Source organism: Thamnophis sirtalis, unplaced genomic scaffold (genome assembly GCF_051295495.1).
Source record: "Thamnophis sirtalis isolate CommonGarterSnake01/CBP01778 unplaced genomic scaffold, rThaSir2_p1.2 scaffold_2, whole genome shotgun sequence".
NCBI lineage: Eukaryota > Metazoa > Chordata > Lepidosauria > Squamata > Natricidae > Thamnophis > Thamnophis sirtalis.
In genome coordinates, this window is record NW_028261382.1 from 56055918 (window position 1) to 56081883 (window position 25966).

The following is a 25966-nucleotide window of genomic DNA, read 5'->3' on the forward strand; positions in this document are numbered from 1 at the left end:
CCCCCAGCCCCCAGCAGCACTCTAACAGCCGCCATAAGGCTATGTATGCAATTTTTGACAAAAAACGGGCCCGTTTTCACGAAGAACAGGCCGTTTTATGCTCGTTTTTAATTTGTGTAGGGTTGATTGGAGTCAAACCCTGAAGGCTACTAACTGGAGGTTTGAGCCACAGCTTGTTGCTGAATTATAGATGCCAAATGGGTTCATTAATCTGAATCGTCCAGTTTTTCCTTCGATGGGATGGAATTTAGTGAGGGAGGGGGGTAAATTCCCCAGAAGGAGGGAGGGGGTTGCATTCCAGAAAAGAAAGAGGACATCCGGCCCCAGATACGATGTGTGTGAGAGAAAGAGGGCGAAGACAGCTCCTCCTTAAGAGTTCCCAAAGTCCCAGGCGAGTCCTTGGCGTTAGGAACAAAACGCCACCTGAAATTTCCATTGCTAAGTGTGACCTCTTGTGATGTGAGTTTGGGCCCCGTTGTACAAACCTTTCTCGCCCCCTGTTGTGACGGGAAACACCGCGGTTGTTGAGTTCGCAACGTGTTTGTTAAGCGAATCGGGTCGTCCTTTTGACGGACGATCAAAAGTGGTGGCCAGTTAGGTTTACGACGCTGCGGGCAAGATTTTGTTGTGAGTTTTGCCCCATTTTACAAAGTGTCTTGCAATAATTGTCAAGGGAATTACACACACACACACACACACTCTCCTTTTTTTAAAAAAAGTTGAGGGAAGTATCAAGTTTTTTGTCCAAGAATTCATTCTAAAATGTATTTGTTTGCAAGTTTAGCCCAGCGAACTTTAAACAATGGTGGAGTTTTACTTTCTTGGAATCTCACTGGATGTTTTTAAGGGATAGAATAATAATTGATGCGTAGAGAGATTTTTTCTTTTCTGTTGTTTTTTCTTTTGGTCTTGTGTTTTCCAGAAACCTACGTCAGATTTTCCAGTCTCTGCCTCCCTTCATTGATATTCTTCTTCTTTTGCTTTTCTTCATGGTCATCTTTGCGATTTTGGGTATGGATTTTTTTTTTCCTCACCCTTCTTATTCGTTTGTTTAAGGCGAAACACTTTCGGAAAAGGCAGAAATATTTGCAGTCCAGAGAGCTGGACAGAAGGTGTGTCGAGATCAGGGGTGGGTTCCTGCCAGTTCTAACCTCTTCTCTAGAAGAGGTTCCACAAATCTCCAGTGCCGTTTAGAACCGGTTCCAGTTCCCTCCCCCTGCCCGTCCGCACATCATCAAGATGAAGAGTGAGAGGAGGAATGCTGGGAGTTGAAGTACACAAGTCTTAAAGCTGTCAACTTTGAATACCCTTGGGTTTTGTTTTGTTTTCTAAAGGGTTAGTGGTGCAAGAGTCTTGTAACTTGACAGCTTTAAGACTTGCACGCTTCAATGCCAGAGTTCCTGAGCCATGACTGGAGGAGGAATTCTGGGAGTTGAAGTCCACAAGTCTTAAAGCTGTCAAGTTTGAACACCCCTGGGTTTTTTTTTCTAAAGGGTTAGGGGTGCAAGGGTCTTGTAACTTGACAGCTTTAAGACTTGCGTGCTTCAAATGCCAGAGTTCCTGAGCCAACATTTTGGTTGCTAAGCAAGAGCGTTGTTAAGTGAGTTTCACCACATTTTACAAGTTGGTCACGCCCACTCAGTCACATGGCTGGCAAGCCACTCCCACCCGGACACATGGCCAGAAAGCCACTCCCACCCGGTCACATGGCCGGAAAGCCACTCCCACAAAGCAGGCCACACCTACAGAAGAGGTTCTAAAAAAATTTGAAACCCACCACTGGTCGAGATACAAAAACATATAGTCTTTAAAACAGAAATCTTTTTATACCGGAAACATACAATAGAGAATTGAAATATTTGATTGTAAATGTGTTAACGGCAGCTAGAATTGCTAAAATTTGGAAAAATGAGAAAATACCAACGCAGGAGGAAGTTATGTACAAAATAATCCCTCTCCTTCCTTCCCTCTTTTCTTATCTTCCCTCCCTCCCTCTCGCTTTCCTTTCTTCCTCTCTCATACCCCTTCCTTTCCTTCTTCCTCCCTTCCTTCCTCTCTTCCTCATTCCTTCCCCTCTTTCCTCCCTCCCTCCCTCCCCTCCTTCCTTATTTCTTCCTTCATTCCTCCCTCCCTCTCCTTCCTTCCCTCTTCCCTCCTCTCTTTCCTTATTTCTTCCTTCGTTCCTCCCTCCCTTTCTCTCCTTCCTTCCCTCTTTTCTTATCTTCCTTCCCTCCAAGGGCCCCCAATTTCAACCCAGAGCTACAAATATTCTTTTTTAAAAACATATTTTTATTGCTTTATATCATACATTTCCTTTCTATGTCGAGCAATGTGTCCAGGGTGCATGCAAACCTCATCATCATCATTATAATCATATATCTATAAACAAATATGCGATAACCTCAATCATATTATAACATATTATCTTCCATTGTAGAATCGATTATATAACCGTCAAAAATATTCACTCACCTGTTTTTCTTTCTCCTGTAAACAATATTTCATCTAATTCCATTCCCGTAACCTCGATATCTGTCATTTAACCATTTATAGAATAGTTCCCATGTTATAGAATAGTCTCTTCCTTTAATTGTTAGGGTTAACCTATCCATCTCTGCACATTCCAGAATTTTTAAAATTATCATGTCACCTGCAAGGGTTTCTGGGTTTACTCAGCATTGTGCATATGTGATCTTAGCTGCAATATTTTCTTTTTTTCAGTAACACTTTATAGATGTTTGATCTTCCTCTGTTCTTCTCTCTTCTAGGATTTTATCTCTTCTCTCCCAATAAATTGGACCCCGTAAGTAAACCAGCACTCTTGACTGTTCTTTGGAACACCACAAATCTTAATAGGGGAAACCTTTAAACAACTTGTTGAAGTTTCAGTGAATTCCAGCAAATATGCAGTTCTAAATTATCGTATTTTTTGGAGTATAAGACGCCCCGAAGTATAAGACGCGCCTAGCTTTTGGGGAGGAAAACAAGGGAAAAAATCTGCTTCTGCCTCCCAGAAATTTGCCTCCTTGCAACAAAGAGCAAACAGCACAGATGATATGCACTGTTTGTAGTGTTACATTTGAGGCTATACGTGTCCAGAGGCTGTTAAAATTGATGTGGCTTTCTGGAAGTATACGTTATTCTCTGCTACTTAAAAGAAGATAAAATAGCACAGGGCCACTTCAGTTCAAGCATTTATTTTTAAAAATCTTCTTCATTTTGTTAAGCTGCCTAGAACAACAATAAAGCAGTCTTTAAAGAATAAATCTAATAATTTGAACCTTCTATAGGCATTTATAGTTATTGACTTGCCTCCTTGCAGCAAACAGCCTGATTAGCACGAGAAAAAAAAAAAAAGCTGCTTCTGCCTCCCAGCATTTTGCCTGGTGGAGCAAACAGCAAGTTTCACTTTCAGTTTAAGGACAAGCCTCCCGATCATCAGCTGTTTCAGGCTACAGGGATTGCTATGCCCTATTGTAGCTTCCGCAAGCCCCATTTACCGCAAGGGTGGGTGGGTGGGGCTACATTCAGTGTATAAGATCAGATCTCTGAGGTGAAGGAATGAGACCAATTAAAATGTCTATGCAGTGGTCAAAGCCCATTGTTATGAATTGGTAAAAATCATTAGTCGAATCGACTAATGATTTTACAATTCACAACAATGAGCTTCTCTAACATCTTATTCTTAGCCTGAAATTTATTTTGAAAAATAAAGTGAACCTCATACCTATGTTTGATAGGTAGATAACAGTATATTTGTTTAGGAAATCAATATAGGAATTTAGGAAATTAGGAAATTGATTATAATTTTGGTATGTTAAATAGTTATAACTGTAACCATGACATTTTAATGAAAATGTTAGCATTTATAGATTTTAATTTCTAAAAAAATTGTTCTTCTAGATAAAAAAGACTTATTTATAAAAGAGACTTGTATGAGGACCCAGACTGTGGGGGCAAGTTGCTGATTCAATTTGCTAAAAAAAGTGTAAACCGCTTAGAGAGGGCTGAAAGCCCTATGAAGCGGTATATAAGTCTAATAAATAAATAAATAAATAAATAAATAAGACGCATCCAAACTTTCACCCTCTTTTAAGGGGGGGGGGCAAAGGTGCGTCTTATATTCCGAAAAATACAGTTGGGTCAAGCAATTGTGGCTCTCAATTTGGCTCCATTTCCTTCCCCCTTTTTAAATAAAGAAAGGTGTCACCCGCGCAGGATTTAAAATGCCAACTCTGAGTGGCATCGTTTTGCTTCACTGTTTTGCAAAAGAGGAACCGGTGACATGCTTAGCCCGCAAAGTTACAGCGAGGAGTTTCCAGTTCTTCCCGAAGCAAGGAAAACCTAACACGAGAATTAGCCATGAGGGGCCGTAGAGAAAGGCTGGCCGTTGTCTTCTTACGGCTGCCATTGGGACCAGAATTTCTGTTGCTAAGCAACGTGGTTGCTGAAATGAGTCGGGCCCAATTTTATGACCTTGTGTGAAAAACCATCGTAAGTTACTTTTTTTCCAGGCCCGAACAATCCCTAAAGTTGTAAGTTGAGGATTACCTGTATAAAAAAAATCATCCTCTTTGAATAACCCCATATAATCCCTTGTGGGATGGAATCCTGGGCAACTGAATATAGCTGAGTGCTTACTGGCCGGATGCCTTTTCCTGTCACCAGTACAGAGTTTTGTTCGGGAGATAAATTGTCATTGTGCCCAGAGAGAGAAATATCTGCCTCTACCTAGGATTGAACTCACAGCCTGTTGAGTGTGAGGCGAAAGCTCCTCCTCTAGGCCACAGCACCACTCATTACCTGTAACAAAAATGAAGAATTAAAAGCAAAATGGGGGGGGGGGGCATGTCCAGTCAATATTATCTGTCTCTTTTTGCTAAACTGAAGAGGCATTTGAGATCCTTTCAGGCCACAAAATGCTTCTGAAATTGTCAATTTAGAAGCGACTGTTTCATTCTTTTTCCTCGTGTTTTGTGGTTTTTTTTGCAGTATTTCAACACTTTGGAGAACAGCCTGGTGAATCTTTTCGTTCTTCTCACGACTGCCAAGTAAGACTTGGGTTCTTGTGGAGCCGCACTAGAGGTGATGGCGGTGGGAGGGCAGAGGGAAACTAGCCACATTCCTTTTCCTGAAGCGCGTATTAAGGTGGATAAAAGGTGAAAGTGGGTGGATAAAGGCCCTCCCTCCTGAATCAGAATAACAAGAGTTGGACGGGACCTTGGAGATCTTCTAGCCCAACCCCCCTGCATCCACAGAGAGGTAGAATCACATGAATGCATAATATATGTGGGTATATGCATAATTTTGTATATAAAATAGAATAAGAAGAGAATAAAATAGAAATAGAAAAGAAATAGGAGTAGATTAGGAATAGAATAGAATAGAATAAGGGAATGGAATGGAGTAGAGTAGAATAGAATACGATGGAATAGAATAGAATAGAATAGAATAAGGGAATAGAATGGAGTAGAGTAGAGTAGAATACGATAGAATAGGATAGGATAGGATAGGATAGAAGAATTGGATGGGACCTTGGAGGTCTTCTAGCCCAACCCCCCTGCAGCCACAGAGAGGTAGAATCACATGAATGCATAATATATGTGGGTATATGCATACTTTTGTACATAAAATAGAATAAGAATAGAATGAAATAGAAATAGAAAAGAAATAGGAGTAGTTTAGGAATGGAATGGAATAGAATGGAATAGAATAGAAGGGACCTTGGAGGTCTTCTAGCCCAACCCCCCTGCACCCACAGAGAGGTAGAATCACATGAATGCATAATATATGTGAGTATATGCATACTTTTGTATATAAAATAGAATAAGAATAGAATAAAATAGAAAAGAAATAGGAGTAGATTAGGAATGGAATGGAGTAGAATAGAATCATTGGAAGGGACCTTGGAGGTCTTCTAGTCCAACCCCCTCCTCAGGCCGGGAACCCTAGACCATTCCAGACAAGTGACTGTCCAGTCTCTTCTGGAAAAAAACCTCCAGTGGTGAAGCACCCACAATTTCTGGTGGTAAGCTGTTCCACCGGTTAATTGTCCTGGCTGTTAGGAAGTTTCTCCTTAACTCCCAAGTTGCTTCTCTTTTCATCTCTCTCTCTCTCTCTCTTGGAACAGTTTTCCCGACGTGATGATGCCCTCTTATTCCCGAAACCCATGGTCCTGTGTCTTTTTCATTGTGTATCTTTCCATCGAGTTGTACTTCATTATGAATTTGGTGAGTACCGTCTCCGTCCTTTGGCCATCTTTCTTCCTGCTTTAAAACTGGGCCTTCAGCACTGTTGCTGCTTATGCTTTCTACTCCTCTTCCTGGGAAATCGTATCTTCTCACCTGGCTTTGCAACGCAGTTCGAGATTATTCTTCATTTTTTATAATCTCCCGTAGCTCCTGGCTGTCGTCTTTGACACCTTCAGTAACATTGAAAAAATGAAGTTCCGATCACTGTTGCTTCACAAGCGCACTGCCATCCAGCACGCCTACCGCCTGCTGATTAGCAAACAGGTAGGGGGGGGGTGTCCTGGACACACCTGGGGAGGGATGATGAGCTGTGAGACTAATTGATGGCAGACAACCCAGTATTTGAGGGGCTGCGGCTCAGGGGCTAAAGACGCTGAGCTTGTCGATCAGAAAGGGGGTTGGCGGTTCGAATCCCTAGTGCCGCGTAACGGAGTGAGCTCCCGTGACTTGTCCCAGCTTCTGCCAACCTAGCAGTTTCGAAAGCAGGTTAAAAATGCAAGTAGAAGAAATAGGGATCACCTTTGGTGGCAAGGGAACAGCGTTCCGTGCCCCTTCGGCGTTGAGTCATGCCGTCCACGTGACCACGGGGGCGTTTTCGGACAGCGCTGGCTCTTCGGCGTTGAAACGGAGATGCGCACCGCCCCCTAGAGTCGGGAACGACTAGCACATATGTGCGAGGGGAACCTTTACATAAAGAAGAGGGTCTCAAGCTATTTTTCAAAGGCAGAAAAAGAAACCGTGGATGGAAACCAACCAAGGAGAGAAGCAACCTGAATTTCCTGATAATGAGGACAATTAAGTTTTAATAATAAATAAATAAGTAAATAAATAAATAAATAAATAATCAATGGAATGACTTGCTTCCAGAAGTTGTGGACACTCTCAACACAGGATGTTTTTAAGAAGAGACCCGTCTGCGATTGTATAGTGCATCCTTCCTGAGCAGGAGGTTGGACTAGAAGACCTCCAAGGTCCCTTCTAACCCTATGATTATATGTTCTAAAGGTGGATCCTCCACAGTGGTGGGTTTCAAAATTTTTTAGAACCTCTTCTGTAGGTGTGGCCTGCTTTGTGGGAGTGGCTTGCTGGCCATGTGACCAGGGTGGGAGTGACTTGCTGGCCATGTGACCGAGTGGGAGTGGCTTTGCAGTCATGTGACTGGATGGGCATGGCCAACTTGTAAAATGTGGTGAAACTCACTTAACAACGCTCATACTTAGCAACCAAAATGTTGGCTCAGAAACTCTGGCATTTGAAGCACGCAAGTCTTAAAGCTGTCAAGTTAGAAGACACTTGCACCCCTAACCCTTTAGGAAAAAAACCCCAGGGGTGTTCGAACTTGACAGCTTTAAGACTTGTGGACTTCAACTCCCAGAATTCCTCCTCTCAATCTCCATCTTGATGATGTGTGGACGGGTGGGGGGAGGGAGCTGGAACCGGTTCTAAACGGCACTGTAGATTTGTGGAACCTCTTCTATAGAAGAGGTTAGAACTTGCAGGAACCCACCCCTGGTGCTCCATCACTGGAGGTTTTCAAGAAAACAGCCATTTGTCCGAAATGGTACAGTGCAGTGTTTCTCAACCTTGGCCACTTGAAGATGTCTGGACTTCAACTCCCAGAATTCCCCAGCCAGCATTCTCTGGCTGGGGAATTCTGGGAGTTGAAGTCCAGACATCTTCAAGTAGCCAAGGTTGAGAAACACTGGTATAGTGAGTCCCCCACTTAAGCAAGGAGTTGGACTAGAAGACCTCTAAGGTCCCTTCCAATTCTGTTAGTATGAAAAACAGCCCTCTGCATACAATCTCAACTGAGGCCAACATTTCTGTGGCTAAACGAGACATCGGCTAAGTGAACTTTGCCCCATTTTATTATCTTTCTGGCCACAGTTGGTAAGTGAATCACACCAGTTGTTAAGTAAGTCACCCAGTTTGCTCAGTGAATCTGGTTTCCCCATAGTCTTTGCTCATCAGAAGATAACAAAAAGGAGTCACATGACTCCTAAACACTGCAACCATCATAAATGTGAGTCAATTGCCAATTGGGGACGCTGCAGTGGTCGTAAGTGTGAAAAATGGTCATAAGTTTACTTTTCTCAGGGCCGTTGTAACTTTGAGAAATTGATAAAACTAGGGTGAGGCTGTATGTCCTCCGTGTAACTTCCTTCGTTTGTCCATAGAGACCCGCGGGGGTCGCTTTCAAGCAGTTTGATGGCCTGTTGCGCTTCTATGCGCCCCGGATGAGCGTCCGAGACCGTTATCTGACTTTCAAAGCACTGAGTCAAAGCAACAGCCCTTTGGTCAGGTAAGGACAGACGTGGGGTGTGTCTGTGTGTGTGTTTCCTGCCCCATGGAAGAAGATGGAAAGAATCTGAAACTTTCTTTTCCCCAAACAAATTGCAGAACTTCAAAACTTTTGTGTCAGACCTGCCCTAGTCTGATCCCTTAGAGAAGAGAAACCCTCGACTCCCGTTTGGTTGACATGAAAGGTACTTTTATTGAGAGGCTGGAAGTCAGATGGGATCTGCGTTTCCCCACCCAACAAGACAAATGTCAACTCTCCGTGTTGTCACGGGGACACAATGAGTGGGAGTGCATTCCGCGCATACTGTCGCATACTGGAGTCGGATCTCAGATTACTGCAGCTGGTTTCGGAGGGGTGCATCTATAGGGTAACGTGATTGTAACAGGGGTAAAGTTCAGAACTAAATCAAACAAAGCACAGGCTTGACTGTGAACAGATATTGCCTAATGCAGCACTGATTTTGTATTAAGAACTTGACTCGATAATTATGATTCAATTAGGGCATCTTTAAGAAATTTGACAAGACAGTCAAGCCTGTGCAAAGCTATTTCTTTTGGTCTCATCCCTCCCTCCATAACCAGTCCAAACCCAGCCAATGAGATGCCGCTGGGATGCTTTGGGAACTCCGAGGGGTTTTGGTTTGTAACATTCCACACTTGGGGGAAACGGCCTTGAAGATATCTTGGCACGAACCCTAGCGTCGCGTAACGGAGGGAGCTCCCGTGACTTGCCCCAGCTTCTGCCAACCTAGCAGTTCGGAAGCACGTAAAAAATGCAAGTAGAAAAACAGGAACCACCTTTGGTGGGAAGGGAACAGCGTTCCGTGCGCCTTCGGCGTTGAGTCATGCCGGCCACATGACCACGGAGACGTCTTCGGACAGCGCTGGCTGTTTGGCTTTGAAACGGCGATGAGCACCGCCCCCTAGAGTCAGGAACGACTAGTACATATGTGCGAGGGGAACCTTTATTTTTTTCCTAGCAGTGAAATATTCTTAGAAAAGGAAGAAAATCTTGGCTTCAAGATTTGCTTCCCGTTTTTTGCAAGCTCTCACCAGCAACACTAGCCATGCAACAGTCCTTATTTTTAGCTCTCCCTTAGCCGAGTCGGCATGACACGGGCGTTGCAAACTTTTGCTCAGACTTTTTATTTTAAATCTGGGACGGGGCCCTTCATCCTTGAATTCTTGGGGGTTGGGAATCCAATTGTCAAAATCTGAAGACGTGTTTGAGCCGGAGAATGGAATGCTCGCATGCACACATACACAATTACACACCTTTGTCTGTTTCAGTTTGAAAGATATGTACAGTTTCTACGAAGTGGCTGGTTTGAAATGGAAGGTAAGCTGTCAAGTTGGGGGTTGTTTGGGGTGTCTTTGGTTTAGGGGGTGATGGATGGGAGGCGAGACCCTAGAATGAGGAAGAACCAAAGGGACACACTGTGAAGAACAAACGCTGAGGAGATTTATGGATGAGTGGGTGGAAGAAAGGAATGGATTGGAGATGAAAAAGGAAGAAAGGGAGGGAATGAAGATAAGAAAAGAGGGAAGGAAGGAGAGGGAGGGAGGAACGAAAGAAGAAATAAGGAAGGAGAGGAGGGAAGGGGGAAGGAAGGAGAGGGAGGGAGGAATGAAGGAAGAAATAAGGAAGGAGGGGAGGGAGGGAGGAAAGGGGGGAAGGAATGAGGAAGAGAGGAAGGAAGGGAGGAAGAAGGAAAGGAAGGGTTGTGAGAGAGGAAGAAAGGAAAGCGAGAGGGAGGGAGGGAAGATAAGAAAAGAGGGAAGGAAGGAGAGGGAGGGAGGAACGAAGGAAGAAATAAGGGGAGGGAGGGAGGAAAGGGGGGAAGGAATGAGGAAGGGAGGAAGGGAGGAAGAAGGAAAGGAAGGGGTGTGAGAGAGGAAGAAAGGAAAGCGAGAGGGAGGGAGGGAAGATAAGAAAAGAGAAGGAAGGAGAGGGAGAGAGGAACGAAGGAAGAAATAAGGAGGGGAGGGAGGGAGGAAAGGGGGAAGGAATGAGGAAGAGAGGAAGGGAGGAAGAAAGAAAGGAAGGGGTGTGAGAGAGGAAGAAAGGAAAGCGAGAGGGAGGGAGGGAAGATAAGAAAAGAGGCAAGGAAGGAGGGAGGAACGAAGGAAGAAATAAGGAAGGAGAGGAGGGGAGAGGGAAGGAAGGAGAGGGAGGGAGGAACGAAGGAAGACATAAGGGAAGGAAGGAGAGAGAGGAAGGTGGGGAGGAAGAAGGAAAGGAAGGGGTGGAAGAGAGGAAGAAAGGAAAGAGGGAAGGAAGGAGAGGAAGGGAGGAACGAAGGAAGAAATAATGGAAGGAAAGGAGGGAAGAAACCAGGAAGAGAGGAGGGAAGGAAGAAGGAAAGAAAAGGAAGGGGTGGGAGAGAGGAAGAAAGGAAAGGGAAAGAGGGAGGGAGGAATGAAGGAAATGAGGGAGGGAGGGAGAGAGGAAGGAGGGGGGGAGGAAAGGAAGGAAGGAAGAGAGGAGGGAATGGAGGGAGGGAGGAAGAAGGAAAGAGAATGAATGAATGAATCCGGGAGGGAAAAGGGATCTCAAAGATCCTCTAGCCCAGTCATGAAAATGAACCAATGCTGACTGTGGCTTCCTTTCTTTTTTCCCCCAGGCCAAGAGGAACCGAGAACATTGGTTTGATGATCTTCCGGGGACAGCTTTCCTTATTTTTAAAGGTGAAAAACTCTGCATTTCTATAGAACAGTGTTTCTCAACCTTGGCAACTTGAAGATGTCCGGACTTCAACTCCCAGAACTCCCCAGCCAGCGAATGCTGGCTGGGGAATTCTGGGAGTTGAAGTCCGGACATCTTCAAGTTGCCAAGGTTGAGAAACACTGCTATAGAACATAGAATCATAGGGCTGGAAGGGACCTTGGAGGTCTTCTAGTCCAACCCCCTGCCTAGGCAGGAAACCCTACACCACTTCAGACAAATGGCTATCCAACATCTCCTTAAAAACTTCCAGTGTTAAGGCATTCACAACTTCTGGAGGCAACTTCTGTTCCGCTGGTTAATTGTCCTCACTGTCAGGAAATTTCTTCTCAGTTCTAAGTTGCTTCTCTCCTTGATTAGTTTCCACCCATTGCTTCTTGTCCTGCCTTCAGGGGCTTTGGAGAATAAGGCAACCAATTCTTGTCTGTGAGGAAAAAGGGAGAAAATACCTGTCTGGGGTATTTCAAAGAAACCAGCAAGAAGGTGTTTTTTTTTTTTTTAAAGCATTTAATTGTTTTTCCTTCTCTCTCCTTCCTTTCAACAGGTATTAACATATTAGTGAATTCTCGGGCTTTCCAATATGGCATGTGTAAGTAAGTCTCCACTCTGTTTGGGGGTGGTGGGTGAGGGTGAGGGTTAGATTTACGCAGCGTATTACAGTATTTTTCAGAGTATAAGACGCACCTTTTTCTCCCCCCAAAAAGAGGGTGAAATACTGGAGGAGGAGAGTAAGCATTGTTAGCAATAGCAGTTAGACTTATATACCGCTTCATAGGGCTTTCAGCCCTCTCTAAGCGGTTTACAGAGTCAGCATATTGCCCCCAACAATCCGGGTCCTCATTTTACCCACCTCGGAAGGATGGAAGGCTGAGTCAACCCTGAGCCGGTGAGATTTGAACAGCCGAACTGCCAAACTAGCAGTCAGCTGAAGTAGCCTGCAGTACTGCTCTCTAACCACTGCGCCACCTCGGCTCGGCCGAGGTTGTTGAAGGACCATTGACCCAAAGGTTGTGGAGTCCTCCACAGGTCCATCTCGCCAACGATGTTTGTGCCACAGAGGGCCTTGTTTGAAAAGGCTGTCATCTTCTGTTGTGTCTTGCAGATGTTCTGGTGGCTGTCAATGGTCTCTGGATTCTGGTGGAAACCTTCATGTTACGAGGTACGACACAACGTAATTGAATGTCTGCTGATTGAGGCCACCTTCCCTTCCTTCTGACGTGGTTTCAGCCATTCCCTGAAACTTTCTGCTGGTTGCGGCCTGCCGGCAGCCAGCAGAGTTGGCAGCAGAGTCAGACAGTCAGACAGGAGGTTGGGGAGGAACATGGGCCAGTCCTGGGGGCTGGGGGAAGCTCAGACGAGGGCTCTGCGTCGGAGGCAGAGAGGGAGCTAGACAGCAGGAACAGCTGGAGCCTGTTCCCAGTGTGCGCATGCACAGAGCTGCCAGAAGACAAGAGCAACTAAAAAAGCAGGGTCGACTTGGGAGTAAAGCCACACCTTGGAGGTGATTGGCCACTCCCATAGGACACAAAAGTGGAGCGAATGGGGAGGGGGCTTTTGCAGTAAACAATTCGTTCCTTCGGTCATTTCAAGAGTGGAAAGTTCTGTTTGTGATTATAAGAGTTAAGTGCCAAGTATTGCCTTGTCCTGTGCTTGGAAATTAGTTATTTGGCAGATCTCCAGACGAGATAAGGTTCGTGTGGATAAACATTCCTCGGAAAGACTGTTTGCCAAGCCTTGCTGACTGTGAATGGAAGGAATTCACAGTCGTGTAAATAAAAGGGGTTTTGCTTCTTGCTTTCTAAGGAAGCCTGGCTCAGAACACTGCGGTGTTTTTTCCCCCCAGATGGAATCTTTTCTCGCGACGTCCCCTGGAGTTACATCATGTTCCTCACAAGTAAGTTCTTTAGCAATTTTGGTTTCCCACAGAAGGCGTCTGGAGGCACCTTGAGAGAATAAAAAGGTTGACACCTTGGAGGAAAAGAATAAATTGAGTACAAGACATTGGGGGACAGAGTGGTGTGGTGGCCTAGAGGTGGACCTCACGATCAAGAGGCTGTGGGTTCAATCCTAGGTAGAGGATGTTCTTTCTCTCTCTGGGCACAATGAGAATATATCTGCCGAACAAAACTCTGCATTGGCAACAGGAAAGGCATCTGGCCAGTCAACACTGCATTCAGTTGCCCCGACTCCACCCTGCAAGGGGTTACGACGACAAAACACTGGGGTACTAATAGAAAAAAATATAATACTCTGTGACAGATACATAAATATCAGAGATAGGTTGCTCCCCGTTCGGCCCAGTTCAGGCGAACCGTTAGTGATATTTTGGCCTGGGTCGCAGAACCGGCAGCAACTGAGGTTGGCCACGCCCCTGAATCAGTTCCCCGGTCACCACTGCCGTTGTCAGCATGTTGTTTTGTAGCACTTGTGTGTGTTCAGTTTTACTGTGAATTTTTCTGCGCATGCGCAAAGGACAATTTACATTGAGCTGCTCGCGTGATACGAATCAGTAGTAAAACCAGGACTAACCCACCTCTGATAAATACGTTTGTAAAATTTGTCAGAGTTTTGGCAGCGTGACTAAGTATTATGCGATAAACCCAAGAGCAATAACAGCACACAGGGCCTTAAGACAATTAACAGTGGTTTACCGTAGTTTTCGGAATATAAGACGCGCCTTTTTCCCTCAAAAAAGAGGCTGAAAATCTGGGTGCATCTTATACACTAAATATAGCATTTTATGCCTCCTGAAACTTTGCCCCCTTCACCAAAATGGCTATGCATAGCTTTTAGGAGGCTTTCAGAGAGCTCCTTGTGGCTGGGGGCGGCAATGAGCAAAAAACGGCCCGGTTTTTTTGCCCCCACAACTCCCAGCTGTACTCTATAAGCTTCCTAAAGGCTATCCATGCCCTTTTTTTCACAAAAACCGGACCATTTTCTGCTTGGTTTTTTGGGGGGGGCACCCCCCAGGAGCACTCTACAAGCCTCCTAAGGGCTATTCATGCCCTGTTTTTGAAGGAAAAAAAACCAGGCCCGTTTCCGTGAAAAACGGGCCATTTGGGGGGGGGGGGTTGCAGAGTGCAAAAACTTTTTTAAAAAATTTTTCTCTTCAAAACTTTGCTGCGTCTTATACTCTGGTGCGTCTTATATTCCGAAAAATACGGTATATACAAACTATATACAGACATATACATGCAGGAGATAAATTCCCTTACCATTCACTACAGACACAAGGAGAGAACTGCATACACGCTGAGAAGAGAGAAACGCCCTCTAGTGATCACAGACAGACAGACAGACAGATATAGATATAGATATATAGATATATAGATATATATCTGTGGTCACATATATAGACTTAGGTGGACCTCCAATCAGAGTCTTTAAAGGGTTATACCAGTGGTGGTAGGTAGGTAGGTAGGTAGGTAGGTAGGTAGGTAGGTAGGTAGGTAGGTAGGTAGGTAGGTAGGTAGGTAGGTAGATAGATAGATAGATAGATAGATAGATAGATAGATAGATAGATAGATAGATAGATAGAGATAGATAGATAGATAGATAGATAGATAGATTAGATGATTGATAGATAGATAGATAGATAGATAGATAGATAGATAGATAGATAGATGATAGATAGATAGATTGATAGATGATAGATAGATAGATAGATAGATAGATAGATAGATAGATAGATAGATAGATAGATAGATAGATAGATAGATAATCTATCTATCTGTGGTCACATATATAGACTTAGGTGGACCTCCAATCAGAGTCTTTAAAGGGTTATACCAGTGGTGGGTTCCGGATCCCGTTGCAACTGGAACGCTGCGACGGGGCCGGGCATCCACTATGTGCACGCGTGTTGCACATGCATGCGCACCCACCGCCCTGCGATGCTCCAGTTGCTGGAGCATCGTGCACCTGCTGTACGCTGCGTCTGTGTGCGCAAATGGCAACATTGGCTCAAATACAGGTTAGGAACACGAGCGGGCAGGTGGGCCCTCCAAAGCACCATTCCGGTACGGTGGCTGCTGCTCCCGGTACGCTCGTACTGGGGCGTACCGTCCGGAACCCACCCCTGGGTTATACCATAGATGCAATGGATGAGCCTCATGGCATCAGCCTTGCATTGCATCAGTTTACAGATTACAGCTTACAACCTTTCATCCACTGGCAGCTATTAAATCCTCCGCACCTTGACAAAAAATGAACCATAAAAGAAGTTAAAAAGAGAGAGGAGAAAAGATAAGTTGTCAAAGGAAAGCCGTACAGTTATTGGACAACGCCGTACGGTGTTTAAAAGCCACAATCACGGCACTTCCCCTTCTGTGTTGGCAGTCTATGGGGTTGAGGTGCTGCTGAAAGTCACCGGCCTGGGACCGAAGGAGTACCTCTCTTCTGGGTGGAATCTGTAAGTATCTCCCCATTTAAGAGACTTGGCGTTGGGGGGCTTGTAGGGACGCCGTTTGCGGCTGCCAGCTAGAAAATCCATTTCTCTCTCTCTCTCTGCTTTTTCCCCCCAGTTTTGATTTTGCCGTCACCTTGTTTGCGTTTTTGGGTCTCCTGGCACTGGCGTTCGATATGGAGCCTTTCTACTTCATTGTTGTGCTGCGGCCTCTGCAGTTGCTGAGGTGAAGATACAGGATGGGTCAGATTACCTGTAGAATTGGGGGCGGGGTGTCTTCTAGCTATGGAGAAACTACAAGTCCCAGAATCCCTTGTTCTTGACCCCTGGTTGCAAGAAAGACCTCCTCCTTCTCCTTCTCTTTTTTCTTCTCCATCTCCTCCTCCTCCCCCCGTCCTCCTCCTCTCCTCCTCCTCTATCTCTTCTCCTCTTCATCTCCTCTTCTTCTCCATCTTCTCCCCTTCTCTTCTTCCTCTTCTCCATCTCCTTCTCTCCTTCTCCATCTCCTTCTCCTCTTCTCCTCTTCCTTTCCTCTTCCATCTCCTTTCCTTCCCCAACTCCATGTCCTCCTCCTCCTCTTCCTCTCCTCCATCTCCTCCTCTTCTTCTCCATCTCCTCCTCCTCCATCCCCTCCTCCTCCTCTCCTCCCAGCTCCTCCTCTTCCTCCTCCTCTATCTCTTCTTCTTCTCTTCATCTCCTCATTTTCTTCTTCTCCATCTTCTCCCTTTCTCTTCTTCCTCTTCTCCTCCATCTCCTCCTCTTCTCCTTCTCCATCTCCTTCTCCTCTTCTTCTCCATCTCCTCCACTCCTTCTGCTCTTCCTTTCCTCCTCCATCTCCTTCCCTTCCCCAACTCCATCTCGTCCTCCCCTCCTCCTCCCTCTCCTCCTCTTCTCCATCTCCTCCTCTTCTTCTCCATCTTCTCCCCTTCTCTTCTTCCTCTTCTCCTCCATCTCCTCCTCCTCTTCTTCTCCTTCTCCTTCTCCATCTCCTTCTCTTCTTCCTCTCCTTCTCCATCTCCTTCTTCTCTTCTTCTCCATCTCCCCCTTCTCCTCTTCCTTTCCTCCTACATCTCCTTCCCCAACTCCATCTCCTCTTCCCCTTCTCCTCTTTCTCTCCTCCTCCATCTCCTCTCCTCCTCCTCTTCTTCTCCATCTCCTCCCCCTCCTCCTGTTATGATACAACAGCTTCCTATTCCTGCTTCTCAGGGTTGAAGTCTACATGTCTTAAATCATGCTTCCTGGGGGAAATCTGGGAGTAAACGCCCCCCCATCTTAAAACATGCCGATTAAAGTTCTTTGGAAGTCCATATATCTTCAAGTTGCTGAGATTGGAAAAGATTGCTCTAGGCAACTCACACATTTTTTTTCCCTTTCCCTTATTGCAGGCTGTTTAAATTGAAGAAACGTTACCGGAATGTCTTGGATACGATGTTTGAGCTTCTTCCTAGGATGGCCAGGTACAGAGAATGAAAGATTCCTGCCTGGATTGGTTGCTGGGGAATTGAAGTCTACATATCTTTAAAAAGTTTTTTAAAAATTGTAAAAGTTTTTTATTTATTTTCCATTATATATATATATATATTTATTTATTTATCAGCACAATATATATAAAGTCACAACCCCTGGTATGCCCCAATTATGGGAGGAAGCTAATTGCTTCCATTCTCTGTCAATCGGCTCGTCACAAGAGTCTATCACGACAGAAACCCAATATTTTTACTGTTGCCTTTTTGTTATATTTGTGTTTTTTTTTAAATTTGTGCTGATAAATAAATAAAGGGAGACTAGTATAGATCTATTTCAAGCTATTTAGCTCTCATCAGCTAGCCATACCCTTACCCAGGTTCGAATTCCATTAAGGGTATGGCTAGCTGATGAGAGCTAAATAGCTTGAAATAGATCTATACTAGTCTCCCTTTATTTATTTATCAGCACAAATTTTAAAAAAAACCCCACATATACATGTATGTAATGTATGTATGTATGTTGTATTTGTGCTGATAAATAAATAAAGGGACTAACTATATATATATATATATATATATATATATATATATATATATATATATATATATATATATATATATATATATATATATATATATATATATATATATATATGTTTTGTTTTTTGTTTTTTTTAATTTGTGCTTACAAAACACAAATATAACAAAGGCAACAGTAAAAATATTGGGTTTCTGTCGTGATGGACTCTTGTGACGAGCCGAATGACAGATGATGGAAGCAATTAGCTTCCTCCCATAATTGGGGCTTACCAGGGGTTGTAAAAATCTAATATATATATATATATAGACATACATACATACATACATATATATACACGCACACACATACATACATATATATAAACGCACACACATACATACATATATATATATAAACATTTTATCTCTCCTTAAGCAGTGTTTCGTCTAGGTACAAATATTTCTCTGCAACATCCTTCCACAAATTATATACATTGAACAATTATACCATGACTAACTCTTCCATTTCCTTCTTAACGTATCTTCTAATAAAAATGCAATAATATTAAACATGATTATTTCTCATCATACTCATGTTATCAGTTGCCATTTTAGTCTTATCTCTATCTTAATGTACTTTCTATTCTTCTTGTCTTCTTCCTTTATTTTCAATTTCCTTTTTTATTCTCCATCAGTAAAATGCTTCCCATATCATAGAATAATCAGTTTGTTCCTTCTTAATTGCTGGTGTTGGCCTATTCATTTCTGCACATTCTAATATTTTCCTAATCACCTTCTAAAGTTGCAGGAATAGAAATCCCTTATTCTCATTATTCTGCCACCCAGTCCTCCCATCGCTGGAAGCTATTTGTCCAGAAGGGTAGAGGGTCTCCTGCTTGAGTGGGGGGTTAGACTAGATGCCCTATAAGGTCCCGTCCAACTCGGTTAATCTGTTAAACTAAACACTTATTTCAAGAACATGAGAAAAAAATAGGAAGGGAAGAGGAACCAAGAACAAAAAAAAATGGTTGTTGAATGGTTGCAGAAAGTGGGACTATTTAATCTAATGAAGATAAGGACTAAGATAAGATAGATAAGATAGATAAGAAAACCAATATTGTCAATGTTTTCTTTGGACATCCGGCATACATTAAAAATGAAATTCTATTGGCTGCTCTCAAAAGTGTGCAAATACATAATAGCAATAGCAATAGCAGTTAGACTTATATACCGCTTCATAGGGCTTTCAGCCCTCTCTAAGCGGTTTACAGAGTCAGCATATCGCCCCCACAGTCTGGGTGCTCATTTCACCCACCTCAGAAGGATGGAAGGCTGAGTCAACCTTGAGCCGGTGAGATTTGAACCGCCAAACTGCAGCTAACAGTCAGCTGAAGTGGCCTGCAGTACTGCACCCTAACCACTGCGCCACTTCGGCGCAGAAAGAAAGAAAGAAAGAAAGAAAGGAAAGGAAAGAATGAAGAAATGAAAAAATGAAGGAAAGAAAGAAGGAAATGAAAGAATGAAGGAAAGAAATGAAAGAATGAAGGAAAGAAAAATGAAAGAATGAAAGAAAGAAATGAAAGAATGAAGGAAAGAAGGAAATGAAAGGAATAGCAATAGCAGTAGCAATAGCAGTTAGACTTATCTACCGCTTCATAGGGCTTTCAGCCCTCTCTAAGCGGTTTACAGAGTCAGCATATCGCCCCCACAGTCTGGGTCCTCATTTCACCCACCTCGGAAGGATGGAAGGCTGAGTCAACCTTGAGCCGGTGAGATTTGAACCGCCAAACTGCAGCTAACAGTCAGCTGAAGCGGCCTGCAGTTCTGCACTCTAACCACTGTGCCACTTCGGCGCAGAAAGAAAGAAAGGAAAGAATGAAAAAAATGAAGGAAAGAAAGAAGGAAATGAAAGAATGAAGGAAAGAAATGAAAGAATGAAGGAAAGAAAAATGAAAGAATGAAAGAAAGAAAGAAATGAAAGAATGAAGGAAAGAAGGAAATGAAAGAAATAGCAATAGCAATAGCAGTTAGACTTATCTACCGCTTCATAGGGCTTTCAGCCCTCTCTAAGCGGTTTACAGAGTCAGCATATCGCCCTCACTGTCTGGGTCCTCATTTCACCCACCTCGGAAGGATGGAAGGCTGAGTCAACCTTGAGCCGGTGAGATTTGAACCGCCAAACTGCAGCTAACAGTCAGCTGAAGTGGCTGCAGTACTGCGCTCTAACCACTGCGCCACCTTGGCTCATAACACACACACACACACACACCACAAGATGTTTTCCTAGTCTTATATTTTTGGGCATTACAAAATAAGCACTATTTTTAGCGAAACACAGTATGCTATATACCTACGTACATACTAGAGGTGACATGATAGCCGTGTTTTCCGCACTTGAAAAGATTCACCAACACTGGTATAGGCTCTCCTGCTTGAGGAGGGAATTGGACTAGAAGTCCTCCAAGGTCCCTTCCAACTCTTGTTATTCTGTGAAAAAGCCACCTTGTTGAATGGCGCTTTTCCTAACCCTCTCCTTTCTCTTCTAGCCTCGGCCTAACTTTACTCATCTTCTACTACTGCTTTGCCATTATTGGCATGGAATTCTTCTCTGGAAAACTCTACCCAAACTGTTGTAAGTAAGTATCTCCACCTTCCTTCTCTCTGAAAACATAGGCACAGATTCCGTTGGCCCATAAATCAGTGCAGTTTGCTATATTAAAACTGAATTGTTTTAGCTCCTAACTTTTTAAAAAAATCTCAGCCAGGGATGATGGGAACTGGTTTTTCAACAACATCTTGTGGTCTGCTGTCCTTGGTACTCTCTGAGCTTGGTGGTTTTCTTGCAGACGTTTCATTACCAAACTAGGTAACATCATCAGTGATATTACCTACCGTATTTTTCGGAATATAAGATGCACTTTTCCCCCCCAAAAAAGAGGCTGAAAATCTGGGTGCATCTTATACACTGAATCCAGCATTTTTTGCCTCCCGAAACTCCGCCTCCTTCACCAAAATGGCCGTGCATAGCCTTTAGGAGGCTTGTAGAGTGCTCCTGGGGGCTGGGGAGGGCAGAAAGATGGCCGAAAAATGGCCCGTTTGTCTGAAGTGGTGTAGGATTTCCTGCCTAGGAGAGGGGGTTGGACTAGAAGACCTCCAAGGTCCCTTTCCAACTCTGCTATTGTATTTGTATTTGTATGTTTTCATCCAGCACCAGCACGGTGGCTGATGCCTTTCGTTGGGTCAACCGCACCATCGGGAACAAGACGGTGGTGGACCAAGGCTATTACTATCTCAACAACTTCGACAACATTTTGAACAGTTTCGGTAAGCGCTCCAGCTACCGTCTCCCTCCCTCCTTTTCAAACATTTAACTCAGGGGTCTGCAGGAAAGGAATGTTTGTGTGTGTGTTGTTTGTTTGTTTGTTTGTTCTGTTTCTATACAGCTGCCCATTCTCAGTCTGTGACATGGGGAGGCTTACCATGCCAAGAATCTATTACAATAGCAATAGTGTTTAGACTTATATAACGCTTCACGGTGCTTCCCAGCCCTCTCTAAGCGGTTTACAGAGTCAGCCTTTTGCCCCCCCAACAGTCTGGGTCCTCATTTGACCCACCTCGGAAGGACGGAAGGCTGAATCAATACTGCATTCTAACCACTGTGCACCATGGATGGATGGATGGATGGATAGGGAAGGGAAAGGAGGAAGGAAGGAAGGAAGGAAGGAAGGAAGGAAGGAAGGAAGGAAGGAAGGAGGGAATAGCACTTAGACTTTTTTTACCGCTTCACAGTGCTTTTATAGCCCTCTCTAAGCGGTTTACAGAGTCAGCCTTTTGCCCCCAACAATCTGGGTCCTCATTTTACCCACCTCGGAAGGACAGAAGGCTGAGTCAATACTGCATTCTAACCACTGTGCACCATGGATGGATGGATGGATGGATGGATAGGGAAGGGAAGGGAAGGGAAGGGAAGGGAAGGGAAGGAAGGAAGGAAGGAAGGAAGGAAGGAAGGAAGGAAGGAAGGAAGGAAGGAAGGAAGGAATAGCACAGACTTATATACTGCTTCACAGTGCTTTTATAGCCCTCTCTAAGCGGTTTACAGAGTCAGCCTTTTGCCCCCAACAATCTGGGTCCTCATTTTACCCACTTCGGAAGGACGGAAGGCTGAGTCAATACTGCATTCTAACCACTGTGCACCATGGATGGATGGATGGATGGATGGATGGATGGATGGATGGATGGATGGATGGATGGATAGGGAAGGGAGGGAGGGAGGAAGGAAGGAAGGAAGGAAGGAAGGAAGGAAGGAAGGAAGGAAGGAAGGAAGGAATAGCACTTAGACTTCTATACCGCTTCACAGTGCTTTTATAGCCCTCTCTAAGCGGTTTACAGAGTCAGCCTCTTGCCCCCAACAATCTGGGTCCTTATTTTACCCACCTCGAAAGGATGGAAGGCTGAGTCAACCTTGAGCCAGTCAGGATCAGACTCTTGGCAGTGAACAGAGTTAGCTTGCAATACTGCATTCTAACCGGTAGGTAGGTAGGTAGGTAGGTAGGTAGGTAGGTAGGTAGGTAGGTAGGTAGGTAGGTAGGTAGGTAGGAAGGAAGGAAGGAAGGAAGGAAGGAAGGAAGGAAGGAAGGAAGGAAGGAAGGACTAGCATTTAGACTTATATACCACTTCACAGTGCTTTAACAGCCCTCTCCAAGCGGTTTACAGAATCAGCCTCTTGACCCCCAACAATCTGGGTCCTCCTTTTACTGACCTCAGAAGGATGGAAGGCTGAGTCAATACTGCATTCTAACCACTGTGCACCATGGATGGATGGATGGATGGATGGATGGATGGATGGATGGATGGATGGATGGATGGATGGATGGATGGGGAAGGGAAGGAAGGAATAGCAGACTTATATACCGATTCACAGTGCTTTATAGCCCTCTCTAAGCAGTTTACAGAGTCAGCCTTTTGCCCCCAACTATCTGGGTCCTCCTTTTACCCACCTTGGAAGGACGGAAAGCTGAGTCAACCTTGAGCCAGTCAGGATCAAACTCCTGGCAGTGAGCAGAGTTAGCCTGCAATACTGCAATCTAACCACTAGGTAGGTAGGAAGGAAGGAAGGGGAGGGCAAGGGAAGGGAAGAAGGAAGGAAAGAAGGGAGGGAGGAAGAAAGGAAGGAATAGTGCTTAGACTTATATACTACTTTGAAGCTCTTTCTAAGCAGTTTACAGAGTCAGCCTCTTGCCCCCAACAATCTGGGTCCTCATTTTACCCACTTCAGAAGGATGGAGTCAATCTGCTGCCGGTCAGGATCGAACTGCTGGCAGTCAGCAGAATCAGCCTGCAATGCTGCATTCTAACCACTGCGCCACCACAGCTCTTTTACTACCAGTTGAGGTTTCTGAATGAGCTTCATTCAAGGGTCCTTGAATTGTTTCCTGTTTGTTATCTTTTCACCTCCCCCCCCCCTTTTTTTTTTTAATGCAGTGACTCTCTTTGAGTTGACGGTAGTGAACGATTGGTACATCGTCATGGTAAGTCTACAGAAACACCCCCCTTATGTGATGGAGCTATTATCGCGTGTTGTGGCTTAAATGCCACCATCTTTTGGGCTCTTTTGGTTCCACAATATTGCAATGAATAAGCCAAAGAAAGTACTGGCAAATAAGAGTAATGGTTAGAACACCTTTCCTTTCCTTTCCTTTATTTTACTTTACTTGGCAGCAACCAGACTCCCACAGACAAGAGATACAATACAAACAAGAGCTTCTCCAGATTGTTACAAATGGTTGTGTCCTGCAAAAGGACTCCTCCCAAAGTCTCTTCTTATATACTCTCTTGGGAGGGGCCAAGCCACAACCACCTGGGCTTGATTATCTTTTATGAGGCTGTCTCCATAACTGCTGCCTCCGTTTCTCTGCCCTCCGTTGCCTGGCGTCAGGGACAAATCTTCCCCACTGCTCCATGCCTCAGGCGCCTCCTGGTGGCCCAACCAGCCTCTCTGGTCCCTGCTCTGAGTCTGAACCCTGCCCAGGGTCCTCCACATTTTCCATAGCAGACTCATAGGATTCCTCGCTATCGGAGTCCATCGGTATTAGTATTAGTATTTGGTTTATTTGTATGCCGCCCTTCTCCAGGGGGGACTCAGGGCGGCGAACAACTCAAAGGGGAAAGGGAACATAAACGGTAGCTCCCAATGGCTCCTGTTGGGCCACAACAGCTAAGAAAGTGGAGTTTGAAGCGCTCCTCAACCTAGGGGAGGGGGGAGGGAAAGAGAGAGATGTGGGGAGAGAGAATAGGTACGATAGATCAGTGGTGAAATTCAAATTTTTCCCCTACCGGTTCTGTGGGCGTGGCTTGGTGGTGGGATCATATGACTGGGTGGGTGTGGGCGTGGCTTGGTGGTGGGATCATGTGGCTGTGGGCGTGGCTTGGTGGTGGGATCATATGACTGGGTGGGTGTGACTGTGGGCGTCGCTTTGTGGTGGGATCATGTGACTGGGTGGGTGTGACTGTGGGCGTCGCTTTGTGGTGGCATGTGACTGGGTGGGTGTGGCTGTGGGCGTGGCTTGGTGGTGGGATTATATGACTGGGTGGGCGTGGCTTGGTGGTGGGATCATATGACTGGGTGGGTGTGCGCGTGGCTTGGTGGGATCATATGACTGGGTGGGTGTGGGCGTGGCTTGGTGGTGGGATCATCTGGGTGGGTGTGGCTGTGGGCGTGGCTTGGTGGTGGGATGATATGACTGGGTGGGTGTGGCTGCGGGCGTGGCTTGGTGGTGGGATCATGTGACTGGGTGGGTGTGGCCAACTTTTTTAAAAAAAAACTTTTTAAAGCATTTTTTAAGTAGCATTTTTATAAATTGGGAGTGGCCCGTGGTGGTTCCCAACCACGTAAAGATCTCATTTTCCTGTTGTTGTTTTTTAGGAAGGGGTGACCTCGGAGACTTCTCATTTGAGCCGCCTATATTTCATGATTTTCTACATCGTCACCATGGTGAGTAGATCAAAGCAGATCCTTCCATCCCTGGAGGCCGGTTCGGAGGACGGTTGCCGCCACGTCCTTTTGATTTGATTTTTCCCCTCCCCCTTTCGGTTTCGTTTGGTATGTTTTTATTGGAAACGTCTACGGGGAGTAAGAGATAAAAGGTGGGAAGAGATGAAGAAAAGTTAAGAAAAAGATAAAAAGGGGAAAAGTTCCAAGAGCAATGCAGATAGGGGGGAATAAAAGATAATTGAGGAAGCTTCCTGTACATCCTAAAATACACCCAACTTTTCAGTGGAATTTATTAATTTAGAGAAGAGATCGGGCAACCGTTTGTCTGAAATGGGATAGGGCTTCCTCCCTGAGCAGGGGGTTGGACTAGAAGACCTCCCAGGTCCCTTCCAACTCTTCTCTTCTAATTCTATATTTTCCATTTTATACTATACTATTCTATTCTGTTTTCTATTCTACCCTATATTTTCTTTTCTATTCTATTCTATACTATTCTATTCTATACTATTTATTCTATTTTCTATTCTATGTTCTATTCTATTCCATTCTATTCTATTCTGTTTTCTGTTCTATTCTATGTTCTATTCTATTCTGTTTTCTATTCTGTTTTCTATTCTATTCTATGTTCTATTCTATTCTGTTTTCTATTCTATCCTATATTTTCTATTCTATTCTATTCTATTCTATCCTATTTATTCTATTTTCTATTCTATTCTCTGTTCTGTTTTCTATTCTACCCTATATTTTCTATTCTATTTATTCTATTTTCTATTCTATTCTCTGTTCTGTTCTATTCTGTTTTCTATTCTACCCTATATTTTCTATTCTATTCTATTCTATCCTATTTATTCTATTTTCTATTCTATGTTTTGTTCTATTCTGTTTTCTATTCTGTTTTCTATTCTATCCTATATTTTCTATTCTATTCTATACTATTCTATTCTATCCTATTTATTCTATTTTCTATTCTATGTTCTGTTCTATTCTGTTTTCTATTCTGTTTTCTATTCTACCCTATATTTTCTTTTCTATTCTATTCTATACTATTCTATTCTATACTATTTATTCTATTTTCTATTCTATGTTCTATTCTATTCCATTCTATTCTATTCTGTTTTCTGTTCTATTCTATGTTCTATTCTATTCTGTTTTCTATTCTATCCTATATTTTCTATTCTATTCTATACTATACTATTCTATCCTATTTATTCTATTTTCTATTCTAGTCTACATTCTATTCTATTCTATTCTGTTTTCTATTCTATCCTATATTTTCTTTTCTATTCTATTCTATACTATTCCATTCTA

At 44.0% G+C, this 25966-nt stretch overlaps 1 protein-coding gene across 2 annotated transcripts in view; it reads left to right on the forward strand.

Moving 5' to 3' along the window:
- The window catches only part of TPCN1 (two pore segment channel 1), a 44564-nt gene that overhangs the window by 13360 nt on the left and 5238 nt on the right, over window positions 1–25966 (forward strand). For both annotated transcript variants that reach the window (XM_087705659.1, XM_087705660.1), the window contains exons 6-23: window positions 923–1011; window positions 2769–2803; window positions 4993–5051; window positions 6131–6230; window positions 6399–6515; window positions 8429–8553; window positions 9843–9891; window positions 11177–11240; window positions 11822–11866; window positions 12380–12436; window positions 13121–13171; window positions 15616–15688; window positions 15801–15908; window positions 17068–17139; window positions 20214–20303; window positions 20876–20991; window positions 23149–23195; window positions 24590–24658. In XM_087705659.1, coding sequence (XP_087561785.1) covers window positions 923–1011; window positions 2769–2803; window positions 4993–5051; window positions 6131–6230; window positions 6399–6515; window positions 8429–8553; window positions 9843–9891; window positions 11177–11240; window positions 11822–11866; window positions 12380–12436; window positions 13121–13171; window positions 15616–15688; window positions 15801–15908; window positions 17068–17139; window positions 20214–20303; window positions 20876–20991; window positions 23149–23195; window positions 24590–24658 — 1366 coding nt within the window. The remainder of the gene's footprint in view (window positions 1–922; window positions 1012–2768; window positions 2804–4992; window positions 5052–6130; window positions 6231–6398; window positions 6516–8428; window positions 8554–9842; window positions 9892–11176; window positions 11241–11821; window positions 11867–12379; window positions 12437–13120; window positions 13172–15615; window positions 15689–15800; window positions 15909–17067; window positions 17140–20213; window positions 20304–20875; window positions 20992–23148; window positions 23196–24589; window positions 24659–25966) is intronic.